The sequence below is a fragment of the Gymnogyps californianus genome, chromosome 1, assembly GCF_018139145.2.
Source record: "Gymnogyps californianus isolate 813 chromosome 1, ASM1813914v2, whole genome shotgun sequence".
Classification (NCBI taxonomy): domain Eukaryota; kingdom Metazoa; phylum Chordata; class Aves; order Accipitriformes; family Cathartidae; genus Gymnogyps; species Gymnogyps californianus.
In genome coordinates, this window is record NC_059471.1 from 112,141,613 (window position 1) to 112,154,135 (window position 12,523).

The following is a 12,523-nucleotide window of genomic DNA, read 5'->3' on the forward strand; positions in this document are numbered from 1 at the left end:
CACATCTGCACTGGCAATTTATGACAGATAACTTCTGCATGTCAATTTCTGATTCTCCTTTATGTATTTTCTCCATGCAGGGAAACCCTAATTGATTTACCTTGGACCTCTATGTATGCACTCCATGTAGCTTCGCCACTTGGGGTTGAAGCAATGCAGGTGTACCGACCAGTGTCGCCCAGCTGAGTGGGAAAAGAGAAGAATAAATATTTGAAACAATCAGGCACTCAGTGGGCTAGAAAAGTAATTACAGCTCTCTATGTTCCCCCATGAATATGGATAAACGTATTAGGCTGCAAAAACTTCAAACCAGGAACTTCTTCCATTAGAAGTTATGATTTTGTGTGCTGAAAAATGAAAATGGATACTTATTTCTGAGCATTTGTTAAAGAATTGGAAAAGCTGCAGATTCTAATTTAATGTTACCTATTCTGTAATGAACAAACTGAAGGCCAATTCTTGTAGCATTTATTCATTACTCTGCAGAGAACCTAACAAATAAATTGAGAAGGAACTCACATGACAAGACCCCATGCAACTGTCAACCTTCTGCCTAAATAATGCCTGGGGATTTGTCTGGACTGCAGCACTGGAGAGCATGTCATCCTTAAAACAAAGCTTAAATATTGCACAGGGCCTTGTACATATGGGGTTCCTTGTGTTAGTATAAATTTCATTCTGCAGCAGACCCAAAAAGGAATCTCCATATGCTATTCTCATCCAGTTCTGAATGTTGGATTATTTGTCCATATGTGACTTAATCACATTTCAAAAGAGTTTCTTTTTTTCCTCCAAAAGAAATGCTATCCTCCTAAGGTCCCAGCCTCAGCAGATGAACTGAACGTAAGTGCTCAAAAATCAGAGGTTCAAACTCTAAGCCAGTGTAACTTGTAATTGGTAACAGGGCAACTCTAGGGAACATAGTAAAGTGATGTATTCAGCCTAATTTTAAGAAATTACTACATTTCAAACCACAGAAAAGATAGCAGAGAATAGCCAGTATGCTAAAACTTAACAACATTTTAAAACATTTTACAGCGTGTGAGGCATGACCAGCAACACTGACCAGGTACTTGCTATAATTCCCTAAGGAAGCCAGGTATTTGACAGGTGGTTAACCATTTTAAGCTATGTTTACACTGTCGTGTGAGTACGTTTAAACTTTAAAAACTGTTTTGAAAAAGCTGTGTACGTGGGTCTATTACTGCAGTATGCTAAACAAAGGTTTTCTTTATAAACATTTGAAATAATTAGATCACTGTAATCTATTAGTGCTAAAGCCCAAATAATTTAATTTAGTAAGACGAGATTTGTCTTACTGAGATCCAAGTTTTGCTTTCCCCTTCATGTTTTAAGTGCCAAATAATTCCCTTAATTAATACCTCTTAAAAGCATTTTTCCTTATGAAATCTGAATTAATGTGCCCTAGGCAGAATAAGCCAAGGTGTTAAGCATAAAGAATGAACTATCTGAAAGCATGAAGTATCAAATATGTTAATACATTTATTTAACATTTCATTAATTCTAAATGTAGGATTTACTACATCAAAAGTGCCCAGAGGTGAAAAAACAAAGCGAAACAAACAACAAGAAAACCCATTTGCCAGTTCAAGCTACCTTGGCATATCGGATCTGTAATGCTCCTGTCTCCAACTGCTTGATGCGAGAGTCCTGGGTAGAAATGAGGATCCCATCCTTTTTCCAGAGGATAGTGGGCATTAAAGTGCCTGTGGCCACGCAGTTCAGTACTAAAGTACCATCTACAGCTACAGTCTGATTCACAGGACCCTGTCGAATGACAGGGGGAGGCCGATCTGCAATCACTGCCAGAAGAAAGAACAGGAAAGAGATTTCTGCAACTGGAAGCAATTTTCTAATCATCTAAGCAACAGCAGTTGCTTGAGGCTTTGAAACAAACTAAAGATAATTAAACAAGTAATTAAAGTTGGAGGCATGCATTATTCAGGGCAGGGTGCATTATAATGATGCACAACTACAGAATTTTAAAATGATACACAGCATAGTATTTTCAGAAAGTAAAGAAGCATTACATATTACATAGTGGTATCTGCTTGGCATTCTCTAATTCCAATGTCTTTATAAAGGGACAAGGGAGTGAGAAAGGACTTCCCAAATTCTTTGTCAGGTCACAGATTTCTCCTCATTCACCTTCTACCATGTAGCAGGCCTGTGTAACAGAATTCATACTTTTGGCATTCAAAGACAGAGAAAAAGGAGGTAGGCAGGCAGGGGACAAACTGACAAACATGTACTTCTTAAAAAAATCTTATTGTGTCCCATCAACTCATCTTGGTGCTGTTTCCTAATTGGGAGATGCCTAGCAGTAGGGTAAAGTAAACACAAAGCTAATGAATAGGATCATATTAAAAATTTTCAACTAAGAAATATTTTTCCAGTAGTTTCTGACTTCTAGTTCTATGATGACTTAATCTGTCAATATGACTTCAAAGTCACAAAGAGAATCCCCCAGTGTGTTTGCATCAATTTTAATGCATCTTTCACACAATGAAAATTAAATGTTATCGATGGGTTATTTAACTGTGCACAGAAAGGTATAAAGCAGTCTCAGTATTCACAGAAAAAAGAATGATTGTCATGAGGTTTTTTTCCCATTATCCAATGGATAATAAAAAAAAGATGTAAAAGCTATCTTATTGTGTTTCAGTGACCTCCTCTACCTGTACCATCCAACATGACATGGACTGATGATCTGAAAATAGCCACAACTTTAAATGACATAAATCTGTTCAGCAGTATCACGGGGGGCTCACATAACTTAAAAACTGGTTTGGTAGCTGAAATATAAACCTGAAGTTCTGATAATTTGTGAACATCAGATATTTCTAAATTACTTTTCAGAACAACAGACAGGGTGTTAGTACTGCTTTTTTTGGCTAAATTCCAACTCCCGTAATTTCATTTGCATGTTCAAATGACACTCTCTGTTTTCAACTGCATAATTTATCCTTTACTTCTTGTCCCAACCTGTTGCAATGCACTGCAAAGCACTGTGAGGCCATTAGTATCTTTCTCTGCAGAGACAGTCAAAATAAGCTCACTTAGAGTTTGTATTTGACTTTGACAAGTTTGTAAAGAGCTTTGCAGTTGTCAATGGTAAGAGGCTGACCGATCTGTGCTCTACAGGAGAAATCTAATGCCACTGAAATCCATGTCTAATTTAAATGCCACTGAAGTCGATGGCAACTTCTATTACCTTTAGGAATACCAGGGTATCATTCTGCATATCCTGCCTTCAATTTTGTCAATACTGTCCCAAGACATCATACAAAACAACTACCCATCAGATCAATCCAAAGCATATAGTCATAGTAAAGGAAATATATTTAAATTAATTTGATTTTTTCCAAGTTCAGATGGCATAGGTCATTAACAGAAAACCTCTTAATTTTCTTTTTAAAATTTATTTCTCACCTTGCCATGGCCTCCTCCCCAGTGAAAAATGGATAAAAGTGGATTAAGAAATGTGGCTTACCACTTGTGAGAAACCAGAAAGGATGCAGTCCTATTCCTCCAAACAATCTCAATCCAGTGGGTGTAAAGAAACAATTTTATTCTCCAGGTTCACTGCATGTTTCCAGTACTGCATTATTTCTAAGTTTTCTATAGGGCAAAGGCCTAGTTTATGGAAACTCTTCTCAGACAACAGCTTCCCTCCCTTCAAAGCCCCTCCACAAACTGCACTTATCCTCTTTTTTCATAACTGCTAAGATTATTATTTTTCCTGGGTATCTTTGCTATTAAAAATATGAAGTATTTCTGATAATTGGCAAATTGGCCTCACATCAGCATATATTACTGCTTGCAGTCATGCTCCCTGTAGCTTTTTCATCTTAATTTTTTTTCCCAACTGCCCCTAAAAAGGAACGGGTAATAATATTCATTTGTATGTTATCCTACTGACTTCCATACAGGTTGAAGTTTTTTCCTTGCTATACTGCAATATTAAAAAACAGGTAAATGGAGATGATAAGCATACACACAAGAATAGGGATAAAGAGCTAGGCAGCAAGCAATCTGAAAGTAAACTAAATCTAGTGGAGGAAGCTAAAAAAGAGCCAGATAAATTAACAGATCTGACAAAAATCCATAAATTCAAGTATACTTACTAATACAAAATGGAAATATAGTATTACACAATATCAAAAATTTTAAACCCCTGACAGGGATGGCCAAAACAGAATTTTTATGCTCAAAGACACATGCAATCTGCATTTATGCAAAGCAGATTTCAAAGTAGTGTCACTGCTGTCTTCAAATAAAAATAAAAACTTGGAAATGAAAAAATAAAGGTATCATTACCATCAGTAACTTCCAAGTAGGCTTTTGTTATGATACTTCCTGCAACATTTAAAGTCTGGCAGATATAGTACCCAACATCAGATCTCTGGACATTGGTGATAGTGAGGTCTCCTGTCTGGGAAACTGAAAATCGGCTGGATGACTGAGGGGGCTGGTATGAGAAAAGCAGATTCTACAAGATGTACAGGAAAGAAAGTGGGAAAAAAAGGGTTAAATAAATTCTAACACCAATAATTTTAACTTTAATATATCTAAACAAATTCATCTTTTCACATTATACAGAAAACATTCTGCTCGTCATACCTTAAGCATGTCTATACCACAATGTGAATAGCTTTAATAGGATTTTTTGTGATAAAATAGGTGCAAATATGCACATATAATTGTGTAAGTCTTTTGGGATTGCTCTAACACCCTCTATGGTCAATGTTGGGCTTTACACAAAGTTTAACAGGCACTAGCAAAGATGTGATATGTACAGATATCATAATGGTGCAAGCAACTGTGGTGAACCTAAGTAATTTGCCTTAACATCCTTTTTTAGAACTTACTCCAGGGCATTCTATTTATTTCATTTAAATGCAGATGTTGGTTTACTTATTTGTATTTTAACTTTTGCCCTCCTAAGAATGGAGCAGTTTTTTAAAAAGAGATGCTGTTTAGGTCTCTCTAATCATAGTGTTTGTGTTCTATAACGAGTCTTATAATATAGAATTAAATCCTATGCCAGTTTCTACTTAGCTAGTTTTGGTATGAAGTACACAGTATTTACCAACAGTGGTCAAAAATCAGAACTGCAATCAAAATAATACAAGTCCTTTACACTAAATACTGATTCCAAATTTCTACCTCTGGCTGAACAATTTGTGAATGAGAATACTTGAAGATCACAGAGGCTATTTTTTATCTCTCTCTCTTGCCTAACTACATTTTGCATTTCCAAAAATCATCCAAAGGAATGGGACACAACATTCTCTACTTCAGTATTAGCAAACCCTATTCATTGACCTCCCCCTCCAGTTCCCTCAATCATCACAAGTGGTCACCACTCAGCAGAGTCAAAAATGAGCCAGAAAAATTATGCGCTAGAAAACACTTGGGGGAAAAAAAAATATCCAGGTCATACAAAAATACAAACATAATATACTGGTATACTTATACCATTGAAGATTATCATCTAAATTTGGTTAGCAGTGTAGTTGTACTTAGACAGAAATGTTGCAAATGGAGTAAAGAAGCCAATCACTAAGCTTTCTCAATTTCTCTGGCCTATTGTTTTGTAACACAAAGAACTCTGTCATATGCTATTGCACCATTCATTCCTTCATTCACAAGAAAACCAGAATCCCATATTCCTTCTTTCCTTCCAATAAAGAATACTTTGTGTCACATCCCTCCTTCAAAAGATGACTCTGAAAGAAAACTGTGATTCTCTTGCTGTGCTATATTGTGTTTCACCCACTGACTTTCAAGATCCTTTACAAAGAAGCTGAAAATATTTTTCCCTCCCATTCAAATAAGGAAGCTGGGAGGAAAAGTGACCTATTCAGGTATGACCTGTCAGCCAACTGAGTGGGAAAGTAGATCTCCTTAGCCCCAAACTAGAGTCCTACCCATGCAGTGATGCAGATCAATACAGCAAATGGTTTAGTTTGCCAGACACGCACAAACACATGGCAAACTAATAGCTACGCTATAAACCCAGAGCCAAACTTTCTGAAAATTTGGGAGTGTTTGGGAGTTCAAATGAACTTCAGCATTAGACATCTCTTCATCTCTTAAAAGTTTTCCCTGTTAGGTGAAAAAGATTGTCATAGCAGTGAAACATGGAATGTTTCTAGTTGCTTCATAGATTTATTTTTACATTCATGGAGAAAATGGGAGATTGAGCAAAACATAGGTATCCTTTCTAGTAAGGATGACATCACCTAGCATGCATGTGACTTAGAAGTTGAGAAGAAATATCCAGCATCTCCAAGCTCTAGACCTATTTTCCACATCTTTAAAACACTAATTAAAATATTTTTCTCTCATGCGACAACATCTCTTCAAGAAACTGCCAGAAAGAAGGGACAGAAAGGCTGTTTTACCTGACTTCCCTCTCTCCGCCAAAAGATGGCTGGCTGAGGGTTTCCAGTTGCTTCACACTGGAAAGTCACCGTTCTCCCCAGTGCAGCTACCTGATCTCGAGGCTTTACAACAAACTGTGGAGGCTCTGAAAGGAAAATACCAAAAAAAAAAAAAATCACACTACTATCAGAAGACCAAAGTTAGCCTATTTGAAAGCACAATTTGCCTACTGACTTTAAATGGTGTAAAACAAAATAGTTAAGTTTCTTTAATACGGAGAGGCGGCACAAAGACACATCAGTCTCTAACAGCCACAGCTTCAGCATCACTCAGATCATCTTTTCTGTGCCTGGACCTCCCAATTAAAACTCTGATTGGTCATCACGTGCTTTTATTACTGACCACTTATACAAGGAAGTAAGTCCCACCGACTTAACGAGACAACTTGCAGAGCAACAGTCACCAATATGAACAAATTTGTTACAATTTGGTTTTTAAAGGAGTACAGCTACAAGTCAGAACGGAGAAATCTTTTGAGGGACAACTGGCCCACAGGCCACACTCTGTCAAGGGCTGCAATAAACACTGTTGAGTAACTATAAATTCAGCCTTACATGTACAAAAGTCATCATCTTTGATTTAGGAAAGCTGAGGAGAGAAAAAGCCCTTAATTGCTTATATAAGAGATCTTTGAAGTAGTCAGTGTCTCAAAAAAATTTGAAGTCAAAAGCCCCAGAAATAATATCGAACAAATTATAACCATTTAAAATCTTCAGTCCAATTACTGAAGAGGAATGAATTTAAAGGAACAGCAGAGCTAAATGTCTTCCTCATTTACATAGGCAAGGGCATGTTCAAACAAAATATATATGCAAATGAAGGCAAATTTGAAACATCTGCTCAGCCTAACATTATAAATACTGCCAGCATTGTCCAAACTGTTTGATTTATACAGACTTCAACAACCCCTTCTTCCAATAGTAAATAGAATGTAAAAAAATCATGTTAGTCACATTAAAAAAAAATCAGCATAGACAACAGCATTAGATATCTTGATGGGGCTAGCACAGAAAAAAGATCTAGCTTGTTTTATAGGCTGTTAACTCTCACTTCTTGAAAAATGTGCATTAAATGAAAGTCCATTTACTTATGCATTTCCAATTCTTTCTGATCATCTGTCCAAAACTAATTATGCTCTCCCTCTTCTTTGGGTTGAGAATAAAGGAGATCTTTTGAATCTGACTTTAATAACTCAAATGGTTTTAGTGGTGGTGTTTTTTTTTTCCTTTCAAACATTTCTGTATTTACAAGATTTTCCTTTAAAAAGAGTGTGAATCAAATAATTCAAAGATATCACTCAATGTGTTTTATAAACATCAAGTAATTGTGGCTTTATCTAGAATTAATTCAATAACACTCAAAGTCCTTTCTAAAAAAATTGCTTTCAGTGGTCCTGTGGGCCAATACTTCCAGTTATCTGTTCCTCATGCCTTGTGTCTCTGCTCCCTATAGAGTTCATATTAGAATATACTCTTACTATGACCCTCTTGCTTTGGGAGGAATTTTCAAAGCACAACATATTATTATTTACATTTGGATGCAATGCTACCTTTCCTAGAATTCCTTAGATAAGAAACTACCCAAAGTGAAGGTGAGACTGACCTCCAGTAATTAGCAGACTTCAAAACATTTAGCTCTGAAACATTCAATCAATACCTTGGAAGAAGATGTGGGAAGACTTTGACATGACAGCATGTTTAATTTAGAACGGAAGGTGAAACTGTTGGGGGTTTGCCACAGGGTTGTAAGGTATGATGGGGAAAATGGAGATGAGGGTGAAGCACCTTTGTTATGCTGTTGGATTCTAGTAATAAGAATAAATTTAGCATATAGTTAAATTTAGGGCTTGGCTAGTTCTGTACTAGTCTGTGACACAATGCCACACAAAATGGAACTGAGGGTTTCTAAATCCTGTGCTAGTGCATAGTATTTATAAGGTTTCAGATTTTGCTGAACTTGAGAATGAGTACAACTATAAAGAGATTAAAATGGTTCTGACCACCAGAGAAATAGCTGAATGCTTGTGATTCTAGTATCTGAAGATGGCCTTTCAGGGACTACTGAATACAAAAAATGAGGGGAAATTCAGTCTTTCAGGTAACCATGGTAGAATTTATAAAATGTAAATAGGTATGTTTCTCTAGATATTATTCTAAATATGTACTTCGTATGCATATCATTCTAAATATATATGCGTATTGTGCATATGTGTATTATTCTATATCTATTGCCATTAAGGTAAATAATAAACATCCTATTAGCTTCCATGTCAGAAGAATTAAAACAGGGTTAAGTGAAACTTTGTTATTAAATTCCATTCATTGTTCACTGTACTGGAAGCATTTTCACTGTCTTGTTTTTTAACTTCAGTTTGCTTTCACACTTTGGGTCACATACATGTGGTATGTGATGAATATACTGTAAAAGATGCTGAAATAATAATCCACTTAAGGAAAGAACAACTTCTATCCTTGAGACCTTTAAAACAAAAATAATTTTTTTTATAGAACACTTTGAAGTTCAACTAATGCAGTCACTGAAGAAAGAAGACATTGGGATTTGACTCGTTACATCATGTAAAAACAGACAGAAAGTTAGCAACCCATTACCTTTCTCTTTGCCATTAAGTTACCCATACTTCATGCAGAATTTATTCTGTGCGATGTGTCTTGTCAATAACAAGTAAAAGGTGGGAGCTGACTGGTTGAAGGACATGGAAGGGGATGGATGGGAAGGGGAGGAGAAGTTCCCGTCACAGTGATACGATGACTAGAAGATGGCCAATAAAATTTCAACTTACCAGACACAACTAAAAACAAAAACAAAACAAAAAGAAAACATGGAATAAATAAAATTGAATAGACATGAAACAAAGCAAAGAATAAAGCAAAATTAAAAAAAATAAATAAAAAGGACCCTTGATAAGGACCTTAGAAAGCACACATATATTCTGATATATGAAAAATAGGTTTAAAATGTTGAAACACATATTTTTTATTTGATTTTTAAGCAGAAATCTCTATCAAATGCTGAAAGCAGGCTGTAGAGGAAAATGGGTAACAGACTGAAATAATGGTCAAGCAACCTGGGTTCTACTCCAAGCCTTTCCAATGAACTGTTGTGTAACCTTGAGTAAAATTTTTTTTCATATTATCATTATTTCTCTGCATCAAGAGCTTCCCATGGTAAAATTAACTTGAAATCTCCAGTAAATATCAATCTGCAACATTGCTGAAATGGAACAGTGACATTTACACCCTTTCTAAAGCATCCAAACATCTACAATTGAAAATACTTTTCTGAGGCTAATAGCTATTACAAAGGAAGTTTATTAAAAAATTAATAATAAGCTGAGGCATTTAGCCCACACACCAATCTCTTTGGGATAAGATCGCTGTATGAAGGTCATAATGCTCGCTATTAAACTGCAAATGCAAACTAAACCACAATTAAAATTAATTTGAAAAGATTCTTAACCCTTTTCTTCCCCCCAACCTCAATTTCACTAAAATATTCAAAACCAGAGATTTACTGTAAAATATTAGATTTTTTCAACAGAAATTGTCAGTGGTAAATTATCTAATATTTAATTATCTTTCATCCATAGTTGAAAATTTTCATAAACTTTGAAATGGCACAGATTCTAGCAGGCTAACTTTGCTTATAAATGAAAGGCATGTTAAAAAGCATTCCAACCACATATCACTAACTGAAAGAACAGATTGAAAATAAAAATGTAAAAATCATGCATTTCAAAAATATACACAGATACTGACAAAAAAGTCAATCAAAAAAGGGTAGTTGGTATAAGATAATTACAGTAAAAGTCAAAAAGTATATAATCTTTTTAATGCATGTTACAAATACCACGCCCTTCAACACCTTGGTCTTATCGCTTTATGTTGAGAGTAAAACAACTATTGTTCAGCAGGGTACACTTTCATATTGAGTAGGTAAGCACCTGCAATACACCATCTTCTGATAAAACACATGGAGGAAACTAATAATATCCAATCAGCCAACATTCATTAGGCATGAGGAATACTGGCTTACTGTTCAAATAAATACAGAGGACTCCAGGTGTATTATGAAAATGAAGCAGAAAGAGAATCAGATGTAACATTGGAATTTGGATCATGTTGAAGCCAAGAAGCTGCAACTGAATGCGCCAAAACCAGATCATATAGAGAATTTGGGTTTTATGTTATCAGAGACATTTTTTTAGGAAATCATCCTAAACAGAGGAAGTTGAAATTACCATTTTTCAAAGATTTGAGTTTCAGTTTTAAGGAAGTATTCTGGATGTACATTAGCCTTCTTTAAGTGTGTGGGTTCAGTACTTCTCGAAGAGAAAATCAGCGTGCATTATTCTACTCAGATTATCTGCAGTCTATGATTTGTATGAGGAGTGGCCAAGAAATGACACACAAGAATTCCTGAGAGAAATATGCTCGTCCCCAAGACTCAGCTCCTAGCTACTCTTGATCATGTGTAAGTATATTACTCAGTAACGACTCCTTTTTAACTGAAAAGCTCTCTACTAAACTTGCAGTTACAGTCTGACCTGCTCTGGAATTAGAAATGCTTCTCCATAAAACACAACTCATATTCTACATGAAATAGCCTAATAAGAGACTTAATGGGATGCAATTCTTGCACAGAGGAGGTAACTCTAAATTATCAATTTTCCATTACTCGAGTAGTGACAAAAAGAGAAAATGTCAGCCTTCTTGGTAGCAATGCAAAGCTGCCTAAGCCCTCTGAAAGCACACCTGAAAATTTCTAACAGATAGAAAGCTGTCTTCATTGCTCAATTACTTTTCTACAAATTAAATTAACTTGTAAGTGCTGAATTTCCACTTTTCTTTTTACCAGACAGTTTTGTTATTGTACGTTAAAAATAACCCTGTCAAGCAAATGTATTTTTTTGCCCACCTGTAAAAACAGAGGGGATACTGATACATGGAAATAAATCCCTGTAGAAACAGGGCATCACATTGGTTGCAAATCTGTGGAAAGGGCAAAGGGTGAAATTTCATAGAAAAATTTAAACAGTTCTGTCAGAGGGACATCATGTGGTTCAAAAGAACACCAATAATAGCAACAACTACAACAAAGACCACATTCTTAGTTTGATTTACATCCTATTGATATCTAAGGTTACTAAAACTGAGAAGTAAATAGTTTTTCCTCTATTATGGCACATTTTATTTGACAGCACTTTCAATTATAAAGTAAATTAATTTTCCCTGTGCTAATCATGGCCTTTCGCATGGCAATTAGGGGGAATAACCTGTTTGTAAAGACAGGAAGTTAGCATGTAAAACCACAAATACCAAAGGAATAATAGTTTTGCCTTTCAAATAATTTCTTTGACTTGTGAGATTTTTCAGGGAAGACGTGTCCAGTCACTGAACAAAAACCAAAATAAAAGTGGTTTCCAGACTAGTGACGTGATCTTTTAATGCCTTATTCTTGCCAGCAATCCTGTCAGCCTCCCTGGGACTACTGGTATCATTAAATCCACTTGCAGGAGTAGGAATTTGCAGTTTTAGGACTTAAACTACAGACTAGTATAGTTGCCAGATGTTAATGGAGCAACTATTGTATTTGACAGATGTAGTATTGTAGGGTCATAGGATAATCAGGTCAGAAGCAACCTCGGAGATCTCTAGTCCAACCTCCTGCTCAAGCAGGGTCAGCTACGGGGTCACACCAGGTTGCACAGGGCTTGATCCAGTTGGGTCTTGAAAACTTCCAAGGACTGACAATGCACAGCCTCTCTGGGCAACCTGCTCCACTGCCTGACTGTCCACCCAATGAAGAAATTTCTCCTCATATCCAGCCTGGATCTCCCCTTTCAACTTAAATCCACTGTCTCTTGTCCTTCCACCACACACCACTGTGACGAGCCTGGCTCCATCTTACTGACAACCTCCCTGTAGGTGTTGGGGGCTGTTGTTATGTCCCCCCCAAAGCCACCTCTCCTCCAAGCTGTGCAAGCACCATTCTCTCAGCTCTTCCTCACAGGTACATATGAGACCTCAACATA

The 12,523-nt window shown here is 36.2% G+C and overlaps 1 protein-coding gene across 1 annotated transcript in view; it reads right to left on the bottom strand.

Moving 5' to 3' along the window:
• ROBO1 (roundabout guidance receptor 1) overlaps positions 1–12,523 on the bottom strand; it is a 321,785-nt gene that overhangs the window by 57,153 nt on the left and 252,109 nt on the right. Inside the window, exons 7-11 of the mRNA XM_050915366.1 lie at positions 9,272–9,280; positions 6,432–6,556; positions 4,342–4,513; positions 1,618–1,823; positions 101–182 (exon numbers count right to left, since the gene is read on the bottom strand). Of these exons, the coding sequence (XP_050771323.1) occupies positions 101–182; positions 1,618–1,823; positions 4,342–4,513; positions 6,432–6,556; positions 9,272–9,280 (594 nt within the window). The remainder of the gene's footprint in view (positions 1–100; positions 183–1,617; positions 1,824–4,341; positions 4,514–6,431; positions 6,557–9,271; positions 9,281–12,523) is intronic.